General features: G+C 38.2%; 1 protein-coding gene across 1 annotated transcript; it reads left to right on the forward strand.

Moving 5' to 3' along the window:
* Nucleotides 1–1,329: 1,329 nt before the first annotated feature.
* On the forward strand, nucleotides 1,330–16,951 carry BAG1 (BCL2-associated athanogene; the record flags this gene model as incomplete). The annotated part of the gene is made up of 7 exons (XM_010179232.1): nucleotides 1,330–1,401; nucleotides 3,138–3,266; nucleotides 3,399–3,481; nucleotides 4,131–4,244; nucleotides 4,731–4,838; nucleotides 13,738–13,800; nucleotides 16,196–16,951. Coding segments are annotated over 7 exons (659 nt in total), but the record flags the coding sequence as incomplete, so codon positions are not given.
* Between the last annotated feature and the right edge of the window lie 3,065 nt (nucleotides 16,952–20,016).

Genomic DNA, 20,016 nt, shown 5'->3' on the forward strand with positions numbered 1-20,016 from the left:
GAGGGCGGCAGCGTCCCCGGCCGTGCTGGGCCAGCGGCCGGGCCGGGCCTCGGTCTCGGAGGGGCACGTCTCAGCCTCCGCTTATCCTGGGCGCGGTGCCGGCTGTTACCATAAGGGTTCGCTCCTCTATGGACCACGCCCTCCCACGGCTTCCCTTCAGCTGATCCCACAGAAGAGAAAAGAGAAAAATAAAAAAAGCTTTTCCCATATAAAGATGATGGTCAAACTGGGCGCACAGGGGTAGATCTACTGTAAGGATGGTGGTGGGAATGCAATATGAATGGCTGGTGGTGGTCTTTCCTTAAAGAAAGTTGTTCTACTACTGACTTCTCCATTAATGGAAAAATTGGCACAGTTCCCTTCATTGGAACTTGTCAGTCTAACTGATTTTGATTTCTGTGTCTTATGAACAGAATAAAGAGGAGGTGACAAGGCTGGGTTTGCCAGAGAGCACTGAGCAGAGGTTGCTTTTTTGGTAGCAGTCTTAATTTTGATGTATTGCTGAAATACTATATGTGAAACACAGGTGCTGCCAGATGAGCTCTCATTTTGTTTGTTGAATAAGCTTGAGTGTTTGTGGTTAATGAGATGCAAGATTGGGACAGAAACTGGTCGTTTCTTTGGTATGACAGTTGGGTGCTGACATGATGAAATGGGTTACTCAAAGGCTAGCTGACACGATTGAGCTTTTTTTCATTGAGAAGAGAGACAAGGAGGAGGGAGAAAAGGGTGGAAGAAAAGAGGTGGTTAAGTCTGCAAATGAATTTTAAAAAGTTACTGCAAAGAGGTAAGAGTAGCCTGGAATCAACAGTTCTTACAAATAGCATGGGAAATACCATGATTAAATTTTAAGGAAGTGGATCTAGGTGAGGCAGTAGAAGGAATGAGAAGGATGGATAGTAAGGTATTAAATCAGTGAGGTATTCATCAGCTGATTTATGTTACTAAAACTTGGGATTTTTTATGGTTTATTTTTTAGTTATTGAAAAATATATTTTGTTCCTGTTCCTTATGCATTATGTCGATGACATTCTTTCCATCTTTAGAGCTTACTGTTTATTTCTGCTTGCTCATTCACGTTTTCAAACTGTTACTGTTGTATTCGGTACATTATTTTGTGAAAATGTTTCCTTTATCACCTGGCAGTTTTATCCAGGAGTCTTTGATGAGGAACTTTGTGGAATAATCTGTTAAATCTTTATGATTTATGTGCTGGTTGATACCTTCAGAGAGCTCCATCTGATCTGAGGGGTTTTCATTTTCAAAGATGACAATAACTTAACGATGCTAATGTATTTATAATTCCAAAGTCTTGCTGTTTGCCAACAGTCGTGTTATCTGAGAATGATTTTATCTTTCCAGTTGTTTTCTTATCTGGTCTTACTTTGTCATTGATAAATAGCAAATAGAAGGCATCCTCTGTTTTGGACTTCAGCTGTCTGATTTGTCTGTGCTGCTGTCAGATGCTGGCTTACTACTTAGCACAAATGGTTTTATTAGAGTTTTACATGCATGAGTGAAGGTGGGAAAAGATGGAAACAAGGATTAAAGAAAGAGAATGGTAGTAGACCCACACGTATCTGTTGACAATCTCCAAGAAATTGAATTTACCTGTTTTTAAAAGGTATTTAGACTTCTCTTTTTAAAATATTTTTGAACTTTGCACTATGGTTACTTTAAATTAGTATGATCATTCACTGAAAAAAAATTATATGCTCGATACTGGTTCTAACCCATGATGTATTTTTCAGGGTTATTTCACTCTGCTGTGAATTTACAGCAAAATTTTTGTTATAGTCTGCCCAAAGTGGTATGCACGATTTGCTATTAAAACTGTTTCTGTTGCTAGGCCAACTTCTGCTGTTTTCTTCCCCATTTGCTGTTTGTTGATTTGTTTGTTCTCTGAACTGCTGACAGGCACAGCCCTTACTCAGAACAGTTGTATAAGGACCTACATTTTTGTTTTGGGGTTTTTTGGTTTGGTTTGGGGTTTTCTTTCAAAATTAATTGGGAAGAAGGTCCATTCATGGAAAATGCTTGTGGGGAGGGAGTTTGTATAATGTGAATTAAAGCTTAAAACCATTTTGGAATTAAGAAATACTGTTGGAGCTTGCAAATTTTTGAGGCCACAGTGTCACTTGTTGCGTGACTCTTGGAGGCCAGAACATTTTAAAGTTGATGTTTCTAGCACTCTTCTTTGTAAAAGATACACGCACTTCAAATTAGTGGCATGAAAACAGTTTTCTTTCTGGTACTTTTTAAGGAGTCCTCTTTTCCTGCAAAGTAAAAAATGCCTGTCTTGATTCCCCTTGCAGCCAGTGGTGGCCGATTTCTGTGTTTTCAAATTGGCAGGCCTCAAGTGTGTGGGAGCAGAGGGTTATAGAAAGGGCCTATTGCAAAGCAGAGATTAATAGACATATACTCGGTTGGGTTTTTTGTTTGCTTTTGTTAAGAACTTCCTGCTGTCTGCATGCAGGTAATCTTAGGGAGTCTGAATAGGATTGTCTAGCAGTGGAAGGTGACGTATATAGGCAGAGACTTCTCAAAGTGGTTAAAGCTTCTTGTCAGCAGTGTTGTGGGAAGAAATAATTTTTGGACTGAGAATTCTCTCTGGTGGCTGGTGGAGGGGAGGCAGGGTAGACATCGATCGCTTGCTTCTCATGCACGAGGAGTAGGGAGCAAAGGAAGGGATAAATTATCTCAGATTCCCCAAGACTCATGCCATTAAGAGCTCCTACAAATAAGAAGTGGAATACGTCACAGAGATGTGGGCTTTCATGCTTTAACTTGTGGTATGTCTGGACATCATCTGCACTCTTAAAATGAGGCAGGGAATGATATTTAGCAGGAACATTATGCCAGTGAAATACACCTGATCCAACTCTTCAGATTATTGGAATGTAAAACGAAATTTTCAGCTGAGGTAAGTCACTCCAAGAGGAAGGAGATACAGTAGAATCCTCTGATTGAAAATTATGATTGTGTGTAAGAATCGGTTATTTTAAAACTTTCTGCATTAATGGAAATTAAATAATTTCAAAATATAGAAATATTAATAATAAACCATATTAGAAATTTATTCCCTGTAATGTTTTCTAGGTAACAATAAGTATTACTGTTACTCTGGTTTTTGTTAGGTAATGAGAAACACAGTATTCAGGTTGCTTCTCAACAAGAAAATGGTGAACCTACACTACAAGATATGGCTGTACTTATTGAACAAGTCACTGGAGTTCCAGTTCCTTTTCAGAAACTGATATACAAAGGTAACTTCTAAATCTGTCAGTGCTTCTTGTAGATGATACTTTCATTTTCATGTGTCTATGTTTTTAATGTCTTCAAAAAGACAAGCAGCTAATTGTATTTTAACTATTTTTCCTTTCTCATTTTCCCTTTAGGGAAGTCTCTGAAAGAATTGGAACAACCGTTGTCAGCACTCGGTGTTAAAAATGGTTGCAGAGTCATGTTGATTGGGAAAAGGGTAAGTGTTGCCTTTGCAATTGTATTTTTTTCCCCTCAAATTATCGTCATTTCTGTCAGCTGCTGAACACAGAAACAGGTTACAGCATAAACCTAACTGTGTATACCTACCCACAAAGTTAAGTTCAGTCTCATGTTGTACTGCAAATAACTCTGTGGTTTGTACATTTCTGAAATTACGTTATTGACTGACTTCTGCCTTACGTTATTGGTAGACTTCTGTCTAATCTGTTGCTTGTCAGTGCTCATGAACCTTCTGTGCACTGATGACCTTATCTGCCCGTCTGATTTTTCTGGTTAAAAAAAAGAAATAAACTTGTAGCTACTGAGTCTGCTGGTTTATTTCTAGTGAAATGCCTTGTGGCTGGCTTTGCCAAGTGGAGAACAAGATATCATCTCATGATATAAATGTTACCTCTAAAGATGCTAAGCTAACAAAAAAAAATGCTTACGTTTTTCCTTTCTCCCTTCAAATTTATCTCATTTGAGATTATTTGCTAGGTATTAAAATACGGATAGAATAACCAGAGTGTAATATGTATTTTAAATCAGCAAAAGCCTTTATGTCTGTATCATCTGTAGCTGCTTTTTAGCTGCATAGTGACTTTATTTGTTCCATAGTTGTGAATATTGTGCTTTTGAATACACAGAATAGTCCAGAAGAAGAGGCTGAATTAAAGAAATTAAAAGATTTGGAGAAGTCAGTGGACCAAATAGCTAATAAGTTAGAGGAAGTTAATAAGGAGTTCACAAGTATCCAGAAGGTATGCCAGCTTTGTACCATTTTATATCTTTGCAAAACAGTTTTGTAGGTATATGTATTTTTAAAAAATACTGTTTAAAGGTTATATGTAGTCAGTAATAGGCAGTCCCTCCTAACTGTCCAAGGGGCCCGTGAATTTCCTACTGAATTTCAAATACTATTGAGTTTGCAAAATAGAGACATGCCACTATTTGGAAAAAAGGTAAATAGTTTTGCATATTGAATAAATTATATTCTTTAGATAAATTAGATTCTTTAGTCCAAAGTAGAATGTCTGTTACTTGCTTAATTTCTTAAGTAATCCTAGCAGATCTTACATTTAGCATTTCAAGATTGATAGAATACAAATTGAGATTGGAGTCCCTACCATACTTGAAGCTACAGAAGAAGACTTTTTCTGCTGTGGTGGATTGACACATTTTCTAAGATGAGTATTCTGTACAGTATGGAACCATTTTGTCTTTCCTTCCCTCTTTTCCCTCCTCAGGGATTTTTAGCAAAGGATCTGCAAGCAGAAGCACTAAAACAGCTGGACAAGAGGATAAAAGGAACTGCAGAGCAGTTCATGAAGATCCTAGAACAGATTGATGCCATTGTAAGTAAATAACCACAGAAAGAAGGTCAAGTCCAAACAGAAACTTCCTGTTAAGCTTATATCTTTCTTGTAATTTATTTTATATTTTAAAATACTAACAAACTTATTTTGGCTTTTAAAATTAGTTAATTGGTTTGCTCATTTCTTCTTTAATATCCAGCTTTTGCCCCTGTATGTCTCCAAAAGACTACTTGGCAGCATCTATTTCTAAATGGTGACATTAATGCCTGTGTATGCATCCCCATTCTACAGAAGAGCTTCATTTGGGGCAGCAGCCTGCTAAGACTACATGAAATGGGTATCCTTTACTCAAGTTTTACCCTTTTAGTTTGTCTTGGCAAACTTTATTGTAAGTAAGTAAAGGTCTTGAAAAAACAAACAAACTAACCACCAGATAGAGTTTGTGTTCTTTATTGATAAGAATAAGGAGGTCCTGAAGAATTTTCTGGTCAGTCACATGGACTGACAGTACTTTTATCTGAGATGCCTGCATATTGAGGATTGGATTCTTTCTTTGGCATGTGCTGGTGTACATCTAAGTGCTTCACAGTCATTAATGGATCATAACCTTACAGAATATTTCCAGCGTATAGTAACATATCTTCCAGTATCATGTAGTAGACAAGAGCTTACGTGAGAATAAGGGACTTGTGCAGAAATAAATAGAAGATTGTGGTCACTAGGCTATTTCCTGATTCAGTTTCTCTGTCTGCTGGTCATTCTCTGTAAACTTAATTATATGACTATGTTGCGTATCACAATTGTAATATCCTGCTCTGAAGGCAAAATGCTGCTTTTCTCTGGTAGGGATGTCTTCGGGTCTACTCCTCTGCACAGTGACCCTTTATGGGATTGTTTCAGAAAAAGTCCATGCAGATGCCTATAACTGATGAACCAAATGTAGTTTAATTGATGGACACTTTGAAAAAGTTCAGCAGCAGACTAAATCATAGAGTAATAATTTGAATTGGCTATCATCCAATGCTATATAATAGCCAGGAATGGTGGAGAGCTGATTAACTTATTTCCTCCTTTCATATTATGTACCTTTAATAGTAAATTAGCCTTTGCTGTTTGTTCTAGCTAACAGTTCTTAAATACTTTTTGAAAATTGTAGTATGCTAAGTATTTAAAGTCTTAAAGTTTCTCTCTTTGGTCTCACAGAGGAATATATTTTGTTGACAGTTCTTGAATGATGTTAAACATACAGACTTCCTGTAGCTGATTCCCTGTTTGAAGTGGCAGATTTACTGTGTGTTATCGTGAAAGCAGCAATAAGGTGACAACTGTTTAATTTGAATGGGATTAAGGCTTATTTCTGATCCCTTCAATTTATGATACTAAGCTCTTATTTAGAAAAAGTCAGTACTTTTACACTGGTGTACAGTTCTGGAACCCAGCAAGCAGCGTCGAAAAACCCCTTTCACTGCTTCCTAATTTATCCCGAGTTTCCCAAGTTTACTTTTGATTCTGGTATTTTTTGCATGACTTAAACAGAAAGTATACGATTATCTATCTCCTTATCCAAAATGCTCTAAATAGTAATGGACAAAGGGACTTTGAGGTTTAGTACAAGATTTTAGAAGATTTGTAATCTATAGACATCGTGTTTAGGTTTAGGAAATAATGGGATCTCTGTGCCTCAGTTTTATCTATTGTGGAAGTGGAGCAGCCAGACCTAAAACTAATTATAATCAGCATCTTTTAATGTATGTGTTAGTTTTTTGTTACTTTGTTGTATAAGAGCCTGTTTTTGAAGTAAGAAATAAGTGAGGGGTTTTGTTACCCGTGATTGCATTTATATCACACATACCAACATCCGTATTTATTTGTTTTATTACACAAAGGCAGCTGTGGTTTTTTTGTCATGAAAACTGAACTTCTGTGAACCTTATGTGAAATCTTGCAGATGAGATACCTGTAGGTGGGTGGAATCTTTATGTAAAGTGTAGCTGATCAGATGAACAGGCCACCAACTTCATGAGGTATTGCTTAGCTGTACTGTAGTTGTGCAACATACAGGGGCAGCAACGCAGAGTGGTAATGAGGTTATGTGTATGAACAACAAATGGGTTCCACTGAAGTAAAAAATGGTAAATGGAAGTGCAAAGTGGAAAAGCATAGAGCTTCCAGAAAGTATTTTATCTATATCTCAGAGTTGTTTTGCACAGTATTTAGTGTTCTTTTTGTTAACCAAGTAAAAAAAGCAAGCTTTAAAAAATATCTTGAATGCTGTTGGTCATATAGATGTGTTATTGATTCAATCAATAGCATGTTAAAAAAAATAAGGGGTAAAAAAGTAATTGAGTGAGCTGTTTTCTACTAAGACAGAAGAATCAATGCATTGTAGAAGGGAAGCTCACACTGTAAATGTTCCGGTTTGTTTATTCAGCAGAATTGTTGTGAAAACTCTTTAAAGTGTCTTGGCTGTCATACGTTGTTTGGATCAATCAAAACCAGCTAGCTTGATACGAAATTAGATTTGTATGGTTATAAAGCTAAGGCTGAGGAAGTCTGCATATTGTTTTCTGTCAGTTCTAGGAGTGTCACCCTCTTACTGTTAGTAGAGACAAGCTCATTAATTAAAGGAGCTGAGTTTGGAACTAATCCTCATTTTTACTAGACTTCATTTGTTCAACAACTATGGATCTACAGTAAGTTTTATTTAGGAAGTGGAGAAGTAGGTTGGTAGTCATGCAGGATTAGGGTAGGAGAAAAAAAATACAGTAATTGTCACTGCCAGAAGTATGAAAGGAAAGTCTTGAAGGGATGCTTTTGGGTAGAGTAGCTGTACCTTAAACATTTTAACATTAAATGTGTTTATTTAAACACAGTAGCTATTTAGCTACAGTTTCTACTGCAGAAAGGGTGAAGGGATCTTATGTGCATCTAACAAATGTTTGAATGCTGTGACACAGTCAGATGTTCCCATAAGCCACAGAGTTTTTGAAGTTTTCTTCAGAAGGACTGCAAACTGTGTCATGTTCAACAGTTGAAGACTTGTGTGTGTGCATCACCAGAAATGCCATTTATTTCAGCAGTTAAAACATTTGGTCCAGGAGTAAAAGCCAAAGTATGCTACTTATTACAGATCTCAGTGAGTAGAACACAGAAAATCCTTGACCTGATCAGCTGGCACAGATTCTTTTAAATAACTGAAAGGCTTTTTCAAGAAAAAGAATGAAAGCTTTTCAGAGATCAGTAGGAAAATTTTAAATCCACAGGCGTGACACTATGTACGTCTGGTGAGCCTGCTCTAATTTACATGAAGTTTGTCACTGATAATGCAGTCTGAGAGATTACTTTGTTCTCATGATGATTTCATATTAAATTGGTGGATTTGTAGGCTGGAAAGACTATACTGCAGAGAACAGATCGTTCTAACAACTGAAAAAAAAATTCTCTTCTGAAATACCAGTCACTGATTTTGTTTACATAAATTCATGACAAAATCATCTGTCAAATTGCATGTATCAGTATTGAGGACAGGGATAGCATTACTGACTCATAGTTATGTTCTGGTGGCACATCCTCCTTTCTTGAAGATTCTTTAAATTATAATTCCTCTATAAAAAATTACTGTACTGTTCTGATAAATCTTTTCTTCACTGTCTCCTTGTCCCTGCTATACTTGTCATCTGGTAAATCAATACCACATTAACATTTCAATAATTAAAATAAAGAAGAATTGCAGAAAAAACCTCACCATTGTGCCGGTAACAAATATTTCTCAGACTTTTGGGAAGTTTTGCCACCTACAATAAAATGAGAACTTACCACTAAACCTTTGAATTTATCTGGATAAGCAAAAATTTGATAAGCATTTCTTAAATCTCTTAGCATGAATCATAAACGCAAAATCAAAGCTTTGGAGGGAAATGTTTTTAAAGCATAAGGAACATGAAGAAACATTGGGTTGTCAGAAGCTGGAACAGGCTGCCCAGGGAGGTGGTGGAGTCATACCCTGGATGTATTTAAAGAGCGGGTAGACGAGGTACTTAAGGATATGGTTTAGGGGGTAGACAGGAACAGTTGGACGTGATGATCTCAGAGGTCTTTTCCAACCGAGCGATTCTGTGATTCTGTGAAAATGCTAGCATTCCTCAGCGAGGGTACTGTGCTCAGTTACCAGTTTTGCATTCAGAAAAGCCATTGACAAATGCTGTGATTTAATAGCTGCTTTTAAAGAAGCTGCTCAGATATCTACTTGGATGAAAAAGATTCAGTGTCAACATAATGTACTTACCCAGTTACCAATCTGTTTAACAGTAAGTTAAAAAATAGTGAAGGGCTGACAGTAAAAACTAGACACTAAAATACTATACATTGTTTTGGTTTTTTAAAAGAAACTAATGAAAAAGATTCTTGTTAGATGCATGGGGCCTCAGCAAAAAAATCCTTGTTTGCAACGGATTAGCATTGGTGCCATGTGTAGCAGAGTGATTTTTATTTTGTTTAAGTCCTCTGATAACAAACCAAAAATATTTCTAGCTATTACTACTAGTGTCAGAGATTGCCTATTTTAAGAATGGTGTCCCTTTGCTTCTGATAAGATAGTAGTCATAAATAAAAAATGTGACTAGCGATTTTTTTGTTTATTAACTGACTTCACTTTGAAGTGGATTCACATATCAGATATCACCTGCTGGGGTCAATGGTTTGGGAAATAAGAAATAACCGAAGAGGAGAACAAAGATGTGGTGGTAACACTAAGCTTAAAAATCGTTATTGGAAGCACTTCCAAAACAAGTGGAACTTGAGCAGAGCTGAAGGTGATGTTCAGTGGCAAAAGGAGGTGGTTTTATTAGACGGTCAGCTGGGAGAGGGGAAAGAAATGACAAGAGAGTCTGAATTTTGTAAGCAGCAGAGCTCAGGAGAGATTGATGCTGGCTTCATAGATAACACTCAAGAACAAAAGGAATCTAGAGGCAAGAAAATGCACACACATGAATTTATTACTGAGTAAAGGGTGGTTGGTTTTAAGGATCTCTTGCATAAAGCATGAGTGTTGGTGCATACAAAGATGAGTCTTTGAGGATGTACCATGTGTGTCTCTGCTGTGCATCTCGTCGGTGTATCTGCAGGGTGAGAACTCTCAAAGAGATGTGGTTCAGCAACTCTGAATTCAGGGATATGGGGTGGTAGACAGCCACTGATAATGGGGATGCAGCCTCTGTTTCTGGGTGGATGGGAGAGGATAAAGAACCTGTGCCCAGGAGTTGTATAGAAGTTGCTGGCGTGCAGTCACTTCTGAAAGTTTAAAACCATCCAGACCAAGGACTGTGAGACTCGAGCAGGGTTTTGTTACAGAGAAAATGCAATGCGAAGAGGAGACCTGCTATAAAAGTAAGAGTATGCTGTGCAGTAGAAAGCCATATGCTAATCCAACCTACTGTTCTGCAAGCAACACTAGCACCAAAATGTAGACTTGGCAAGAGTTTTGCATAAACACTGCCTAGACTTAAGCTACTCCTTCTTTAATTAAATTTGATTTTAATTAAATACTGAAATGTTATTGTGACTTAAGGTTTATTGCCAGCTTCACCTGTTAAACCCTGAATAGTTGGACAACGTATTCCTGGAGAGGAGACGTAAGCTGACTAAGGTAAAACAGAGAGACTAAGATTTAATTTGATGTTAAGATTTGTAAATTTTGTTAATTTGATTGCAAAACACCTTTTAAGTAGCTTGGTAAGTTAGCACATTTAGGCCTTCCATTCCATGTCTCTGTCAAGAGGATTACAGGGTGTGACTTAAAAAAGCCAAACCAGTTATGAGGGTGTGCAAGCCAACGTAGGAGTTTGCACGCACAGATGTAATTCAAAAGAACAGTTTTGAAAAATATTGTCAAAAGTAGAAATAGTCCGAATGCCTTCTCTACACTCAGATTTCAGAGTTTCCTTCAGTTACCAGCATCTGTTTTAGAAACAGCGTTTATGAGGTATGCCCAGCTGGAGTTCCCTCTCTGCTGTTGAAAGTTAACTGAAGACTATTCTGATGACAGAAAATGGTTTGTTAATTTGCTATTTCAGACTGGTAGGAATATTTGCATAGGCCAGAATCTCCTTCAGAAACCTGAAAGAAATACTCAGCAAAGTGAAATGGGCAGTGTAAGTGAGCGAGTGCATGATTTCATTTTTGATTTACTTAGAAATTCCAAATAATGGAAAACTTCAAGGCATAGAAGAATTTCTGTGACAGTGAGGTAACATCTTTATTTTCTGGTGAGAATCAGACATTAATAATTAAGAGTAACTGATCTTTGTTCTTTCAGACTATTACATATATGGAGTCAAAGTAGTATCCATCATATACTCTCTTTATGTTAAATGTTTCCTGTCATATTTTGTTCAATTAAAAAAGTGAAATGTGTTGTTGAAAACCAAGGGGAAAATAAGAATGCTTTCTCATGTGGGTACAGGATTCTATGTCTAAGATCCCTTAGAAGGCTTTGTATAACTTTATAATACTTTATAAATCTTTTTTTCCCCTGTGACAACTATAAATACTCATAAGGCTGCCTTTTTTATTTGTAAACTAGAACTAGCGTTTGAAGAGAATTCACCAGCAGCTTTGAACTAACTTCTCAGTTGTTTTGTAATGTCTTTGGAACATTCAGTTTCTGAAGGAAAAGCATGTAATACCATCTTTTCAGTGTCCTCCTGTTTGGGAGGAAACATGCAGGTTTAGCACCCTACAGTAAGTGCAGGCTTATTGCAGTGCACAGTACTAGAAAATACACTTTGTAAAGAGCTTTTAAGTGGCTTCCAAAGTGAACAACTGAAAAAAAGCTGTGCTTTGGAAAATGGACTTGTGCCACTTGTAGAAAGAAGTTTTCATTTTAGGTAGTCTGTTGTTGAAAATGTAATAACAGCTTCTGAACCTGTCTTCTGCTGTAAATCCAAGGACATAAGGCGATGTTGCATAAATGAAGGAAGTGACCAATGTAGAACAGGCTCCTCTAGGAGTATTTACATTGTGCATGACAGATTCCCGGAGTTAACCTGGAAACTTGCTTTCAAAGCTACTTCTCTTTCTCACAGAATGAGTTGGAAAGGATAGATAGGTGATGGAATGCATTTTAGGACAAACTGAAGTGGTTTTGGTATTAAGAGGTTTAACGTTGATTTAACATAACAAAGAAAAGCCAACATAACTTTTAGTTTTTAGATATTTCTGTCCTTGTTCATAAGATAACACTGCACCAGTTTGCATTTGGAAGGTTAGCTCCTTTGATCTGCGTACTCTCTGCTGGTCAGATTGATGGTCATTTTTCCAGAAGGGAAATGTTAGAAGTTGATAGGAGTTTTATGCAGCTTAGCAATGCTGCTGTTTGGGAACACTTGTACTGAAGCAACAGAAATGGGAGCTGGATCTACAGGAACAGAAGATCCTTTCTCTTACCCATCTTCCAAGAGCAAACTAACAAAATAAACCCAAAACACTGGCCCTGGGAAAAGGCTAGTGTAGTAGTAGTTACTCCCACTTCCAGCTTTGGTACTCTCCTAGGAGACAAGCAGCAGCATTTGGCATCCCTTCTTCCAACTGAGCGTAGAAAGAATAAGAGGGATTTTAAACCCAAAGTTTATATGGAAGTAAAATGTAAGAATGTGTCCTTGCTCGCTCTATTGCGTGCTCATTTTCTCCTCACTCATGGTGCTGAGAATGCATGCTAAGCCTGGTGATTATTGATTCTTTGTCAGATATCACTTGCAGTGTGCTAATTACTGCACAAATACTGGAGCGGTGTGACCCCTGAACTTCCTGGGATCTCAGCGATGCCTATAGTTTCACTTCCCATGATTGACTTTTTTTTTTTTTTTTTTTGATCTGAAGTCTTGTGTATTTTTAACTCCTGTATTAGGTTATGTGCGAGACTCCTGTGTTTAAGACTGTATATGTTTGGCTGAACACTAAAAGAAAAGAGCATTTTTTAAATTGTTATCAAAGATTATGTATCTAAACCTCCTAGTGGGGCTTGCATTTTGGCTGAGTCAAAGCAGGAGGTAGTATAGGGAAACATCTATTCTTGATACGGAGTTAGGGCAGAAAGTAAAAGGAGCACCATTGAGAAACTCCAGGATTTTTATGCCTTTTCAACAGTAAGAACATAATGTTTCTAAGAGTGTTCACATAAATTTTATATGATGATAATAATCTGTTTTACCCATTTCAGAAAAACATAAACCTGAGCATTGTTCCCCACCAACACCCCAAGTTCACAGTGCTCCAAAAGGACAAAGCATATAACATTTGCAAGTGCGAGGTATCCCTGCCTGTGGCAAGGGGATTGGACTGGATGATCTTTAAGGTCCCTTCCAACCTAAACTGTTCTGCGATTCTATGACATACACAAATATATTGGGCGATAGGAGCATGGAAAATGACGTAGTTTGAATTAAATTAAAAGCTGTCAGCATGTAACACTTGACATCTGTTCCCTTCTGTGAGTAGACTGCGGAGACAATTGGATGTACAGCTTAGACTGGCAATGCCTGCATTGCTGATGATGCATTCTAATGATGGCAAGAGATTGAGTTACTGTGTGCATAAGAAATTAATTCATCTTACAGTCTCTGAAAAAAAAATCTGAAGTTGAAGCTCAGCAGAACAATTAACATACACCACAGTAGACAAGAGCAACGTATGCAGTTATTGTGGTGTGTTACCTAAAGACATGTGGGAAATTTCCTAGCTCAATTCTTGACGATCATGCTGGATCCCTGACTTTCTAAATTTATGACTTTTTCTTTTAAATTCTTTCTATGTAATTATCCTCATTGAGCAAGCATTTTCAGGATGCCTGTTCAGAGGATTCTTTGATACATCCAGTTTTTGCTGTAAGTTTAATATGTTCATTTCAGCATTAAGCTGCATCAACTTGTTTGTTTTACTGCAGAATCTGCCAGAGAATTTCAGTGATTGCAAACTGAAAAAGAAGGGGCTGGTGAAAAGGGTTCAGGTGAGTTCTTTGGCTTTTTGGTTTTACATTAGTGCTGGGCACTTGTATACCAAGAGTTTGTGGAAAAAGAGAGCTGCTAGAGCTTAGATTATTTTCAGTGCTTGTACTTATATTGGTGCTTCTTATGGATCCCCCTTTGAGAGGTATTTAATAGATTTATAAAGCAGTATAAAAAATAGATTTTCATAGTTTGTGCTATTTTCAGATAACGTTTGCTGTTTATGTTTGTGGTTGGCCTTATGGGTGCCTGATGATGTAATATAATTCTGATAACTTACAAGGAAAACGGGATGATTCTGTCTTTCCCATATCTTGGTGGACTGGAGTAATGAATGAGGTCTGGGCACAGAGATGCAGTCAGCTGTAACTCCTGCTGGGACCTTTCTTTGGAAAATGTAGCTTCTGTTGCAATGTACAGACTTTCTATGGAGAGTCTCTAAAGTAAAGTCTCTAAAGTCTGTATGGAAGAGCACCTGTGCTGGGGAATGTTTTTTTTTTTTAATTGCTTTGTCATTGTATGATGCTTATAAATTCCTAGGCATTTTTTCCTTGGAGACCTTGAACTGAAGGTTTGTTACTAAATACTGGAATTTATCCTTCCTCCCTCCTCCTGCAAAGCCAAACTTCTATATTCCATAGCCAAACTTCAATGGTAGTACTACTCATGTGACTGCTATTATTTGTATTCTGCTACCTTCAGTCACAGGTAGACCCCTGAAAATTATTTGTGAAAGTACCTTGCATTCATATATGGAGTTGAAAGGTTTTGTCTTTTATGAAATACATTCTGTAAATGCTTCCCAATTTTTTTTAGAATAGCCATCTATTTTAGAGGAAGCCTTACCAAGAAGTACTTCATGATAGAAGTGTTTTTTGTTATAGCTTTAGGGACAAAGCCCTGTGTACTCTTTTACAGAGGTAAGTTCAGATAATGCAAATTGAAATGAAGATGGTTGTTGGCATAGCTGTGTTATATGGGGCTCTAAACATGCTCTTGATTCCACGTGCCTGACTGAAGCGGTAATAGAGGTATGGCTATAAACCTCCTGGCAAGCTCCACTCTTGGGTGAAGTTATTGCAGAAATAAGTGGGGCTTTTCATAATAACAGCTGTTAAAGCATAGAACAGACTCTTTTGAGCAGAGATCAGAATTATTGATGTGCTTTGATAGGCACAGTGTTCTGCAGCTGTAAGTTATGAACCTTTTGAGGACTGCAGAAGAATCTTAAGGTGATTCAGATCAGAGCAGTCAACAACAATTTGTTTTTCCAGAGCAAGAAAATGATGGCAAGTTCTGCTTATTACTCATAAGTATTCATGAAAAGCAAGAGGGAGCTATTAACTGCCTTCTGTTGCTGGCAATCAAATCTCTTCCAGAATGGGGAGGCAGATATAAAGCGCTTGCAGCCAGCAACTGCAGTTGTTACCACCTTGACTTTTTCATCCCTCAAGTCCATACAGACTCCAGCTCGAGGGATTTGTTGAAAACAAAGGATTCAAAACCGTGTGATGGTTGAGAAACGTTCAGCTGGCACAATGGTTTGCTGCTCTAGAGGGAGGGAAGTTTCTTAATGTCATTCTAATGTAAATAACATGAAATATCTGGTTTGACTGTTAAAGGCTAGCGCAGAAGTAGCAAAACTGAGTGCAAGATGTGAGTATGTAGCAGGAGAGTCAGCTGAGAACCTGCAGTGTGTTGACATAAACTGGAGTCAGCCAGAAGAATTCATTGCCTTAAAGTTCTGGTGCGTTGTGCTGTGTACAATGCAACCAAAGTGACCCATGGCTGCTGGCTCTTAATTACTGAGTGTGCTGCTGTACTCGTAAGAACTTGTGGGCAGGTTCTAAGAAAGCTTAAGGTGCTGTGGACTGCCCTTTTTGGGAAGGAGCCTTCTATCTTTTGAGGCACACCAGCAACTTACTGATAAAAATGAAGGTTTGTGTTGCCCTGCAGTCTTGAGAAATAGAAGAGGCTTTGATTTAATAAAAGCTTGTTTTGAATTTGACTGAGTAGGTTTGTCACTCCCACCCTTGGCTACAGAAGCATGTGGTGTAGAAAGGAATCTAGAATTCATGTTCCAAACTTGAAGCTCTAACTTGTCTGAACCTTTATGATCCTTATAACTGTTGATGAACGTTGGGTCAACTCAAAGTACTTTAGGGGCAGGATTGGTGAGGATGGGCACCCACGTTGTTGCTTTATCAAGTATCATGTTTCTGTTGGACTCATGGTAAACAAAATTGTGAACAAGCTATTACCAAAACCGAACTGGAAGGTGGTTGCTGAGTTGGCTTCTTCAAATTCATGACGGAAAGTGCAGCTTCTGGTCTTAAGAAGCATCTACCATTGCTATAATTGCATCCACAGTAACATTTGTTTGTTTCTTATTCTCAGGTTTTTCTTGCCCAATGCGATACTGTTGAAGGAAATATTGGTCAAGAAATGGACAAGCTACAGTCAAAGAATTTGGCACTGGCAGACTAAAGCATTGCCCTACGTAATTAGGAAACATAATTGCTCTATGAGCAAGAAGAAAAGTTTGCTCTTTGTTTTGGAGCACGTATTCAGCTTTTTTTTTTTCTTTTTAAAGCCCAGTCTGTTAGACTGGTACTAGTCACTCATTTCTTGCTGGTTGTCTTGTTTGCCGCTCGGTTAGACCTATCATTTTGAAAAGAAAATCCTTCCTGAAGAATGGCAGAAATAATCTTTGTGATGAATTGTTGTGTATTTTATGGACAAATGTTTAGTTCACTAAGTTATAAAATTTGCCGTGATGGGCAATTTTTTCTGATATGTCTTTGAATTTATTTACAGCTCAAATCAAAGAAGGTTGATCATTGTACAAGTGCCATAAGTTGCAGTTGTAGGACTTCAGCTTGATTGAAAAAGGCAAACTGAGGCAACATTTGGGAAAGTCGAACATTGTAGTAGACGATTCAGAGCAATAAAAAAACCCCTACGCATTTGTATCTACTTAATATTTGTATGCATTTATAAATATAAGAAAGCTTGACTATGAGGGAGTTGTACCCATTTTAGCCTTAAATTGTCATAATAAATGGCATGTACTGTAACATGTATGGTACTTAATTTTGAGTGGTGCTTTAAGTTGTTACTGAGCTCCTTGATACAGACATATGTTTTTTACATAGACTTCTGATGTACTGCGGTTTTTATAGATTATTCTTATTTTTACTGTTTTTGTTCTGTCTTGAGTTGTGGTGGGAAATGAAATGAGTTATTCATGCTGCTGATATACCAAGGATTCAGTTCAAGCAAGGCATAACTAAGGAGCTATTTTGAAAGGTTGTTTTTGTACTTCTTTTCTGATTTCACTGAATTTATGATGCTATATTTAATGGAAAATTGCAGTGATTATTTCTAGTCTGTTAAGGTAAGCAGTGAATTTTTATAACACGTCACAAAGTGACAGCTTTATTTTAGCAATGCCATGCGACTGAGGGTTATGACTGATTCTCGCAGCTGGATACATGCCACGCTTGGCCTTCTCTGCTAGGTGAAAAATAAGCTTCTACAGGAGCTAGTGACCGTCAGCAGGTGCAGCCAGCTTTGCAGTTGTCGGTCAGAGCCCATAGCTAACGTACCTATAGCGGGAGTTGCTTTTTCACTGTTGCTTCTGGTCAGTAGATTGGTCATATACGCAGTGGCTGGTGAAGTAATGACTGTAAGGAGCCTGTTTCTGTGAGGAAAAAAATAGCTCACTCTTCTCAAATGGGTCAGACTGAGGAAGTTTAGAAATGGCCCTTAGGTAGTGAGTCTTTATCCATATGTCACTGTTCTAGGACTAGCTGTCCTTTTAAGATCAAAATAGGAAATGTGAATAAGAAAATGTTAACTTCTAGTAAGTTATAAACCCTTAAAAATACCTAAAGTATTATTGAAATATTCTCTTTAGTGTTTGTAATTGGAGGAGCATTTCTTTAGTGTCACTGGACAAATGAAGTGACAGCATTAGAAAAGGTCGCTTTTATTCTAAAAATGCCTTTTGACTGTACCAAGATTGGGGTTGCTATATTTTCTACTCTTAACCAGTTTCTTCAAGGCTGTATTTTTTCCATATGTAACTCTCTTTTCAGCATCTGTGGAGGATTTTAAGCTCTAAACTGCTAGGAATCTTGTCTGTCATAAGTTAGGAAATGGTATGTTTGGTAGGACTGTGGATATTTTTTCCTGGGCTACTAGTCTGGTCATGCTGCATTTTCCCAGCACTTTAAGGTTAGGAGGAAGAAGCATTGGTTGAAGCCATTTTTGTGAAGCCCTACCTAGCTTTGTTAGTCAGCTTTCAGATTCAGCTGACTCTTAAACCACCACCGACATGGTTGTGTAATTCAGGGTGTGCAATGGAGGGGGACCTCACTCTCTCAAATGCAAGTCCTCTAATGCATTGAACGTCCACAGGTGCATAGTATAATATATATATTATAAATTATATTGTATAATATGATAAGCAAAGTATCCTCTTGTGCCCGTAAAGAGAACTGGGAGCTGTGGTGACAGCTAGAGCTGTGTCCGTTTCTGCTGCTGCTTCATACTTTTCTCTCTTGGGCAAGAACACTAAGGCTATAGGCAAACATCGTCTTCCCTGCAGCAGCTGCTGCTGCTCCTTGAGATGTGCTTGTGTGAGTACATCCTCAGCCTGTCTCAACGCCAGCTGGATTAACTTTAAGGTGTTCTATAGTAGATCTTTTATCGTTTGATAGTTGATATTTGAGGCAAGGAGAATGATGATACCTTTCCCACCAGCACATCTGGATTCAGCAAAGGGGGGGTGTCCTGAGCTGAAGTTACCTTACAGTGGTAACTCCTGGTATCAGTGATCAGTTTCTGGGACAGAAGTATAAGGGTATGAAGACAAACTTTGGCAGTATACCTTTTTTTTTTTTCTTCCAAATATAAAAATGATTTGTTTTGGAAAATGGATGGTGGTATTTAGAGGTATTTAAGACCTTGTAGAGTGGCTTGATTTTTATACTTGGTTTTGAAAGAGGAGCCCTATGCTTCATTTTTTCATTATAGCCTTACGTTTAGTAAAGGGAAACTTCTGTGCTTTTCAAAAGTGCAGCAGACTATGATTGTGGGAGGAAGGAGAAGGAAGAGGAGATTTTAAATATTTTTCAGAATTTGTTAAGGTTAATGTAGATCTCGATCGAGGTTAAGTTATATTCTCACTGATTCTGTAGTCTAGGTGTACTGTGATACCTGTTGTGCTACTGAATCATTTCTTCGCCCCAGCCATCTGCCCTGCTCATGTCAAAAGAAGTTGCTCCCTTTTGCCTTAGTTGCCCTTACCCCATCATCTTCCTCCAGCTGCTGTATTGCTCTGGCTGTGTTTACGCACCTCGGATTTGTGGGCACGATGTCTTACCACAAAGTGTGTCTGTTATGAAAATGGAAATCGAGTTACACACTTCCCTACCCCCCTGGCTCCTCCAGTTCCCTATGAACTGTTGTGCGAGATAAACCAAACCCCTTTTTCAGCAGAGTCTGGAGCCATGGGATGGCCAGCATTGGGAACAGCATAAAATGCACTGCTTGTAGTAGCATCCTCTGTGACTAAGTCCTCCTGAAGGTAATGTCACTGTAAACCTGGAGTAATGCTTAGTGGCCGCTCGTCGTTTGGAGTGGAGTACTCGACGCTGTGGAACTTGGGACTAGATTTTTTTTTTAGTTAAGTTATTTTATTGTACTATCATAAATGAAAAGGTGAAAATAAAGTATGGAAATTTCTCTGCTGTCCTCGGTCATGCTGTGGGGTTACTAAGTGGGGCGATTGCATGTCACACTCTCTGTCGCAGTACGTGCTGTGTAGTGGGATGTGTTTGGGAACAGCAGCTGGCCATGGCTGGGCCTCCCTCAGTGGCACAGTGACTCAGCCCAAAATGTTGCTGTGACTGGCTGAGGCTTAAATAAAACTTTTAAAAAAAATTTTAAAACACCTTTCACCTTTGTGTTGCACACTGAGGTTATGGGGGGGTTATTTTTCATTATTTTGGGCACTTTTTGGGGCATTTATAATAAATCTTTATTTTCAGTTTCTTCAGAGACATTGCCCACAGTTGGATGACGGTACCTCCCCAGTTCTGGTGGTGCTCCGAAGGCTTAACCCCTGAGAAACCCGACCAAGCCGGAGAGTGTTAATTCCACTCCTGGGACTTTATTTTTGCTGCTGCTCCTCCTCCTCTTCCCGCCCACCC

This window comes from Mesitornis unicolor, unplaced genomic scaffold (genome assembly GCF_000695765.1).
Source record: "Mesitornis unicolor isolate BGI_N332 unplaced genomic scaffold, ASM69576v1 scaffold31542, whole genome shotgun sequence".
Taxonomy (NCBI): Eukaryota; Metazoa; Chordata; class Aves; order Mesitornithiformes; family Mesitornithidae; genus Mesitornis; species Mesitornis unicolor.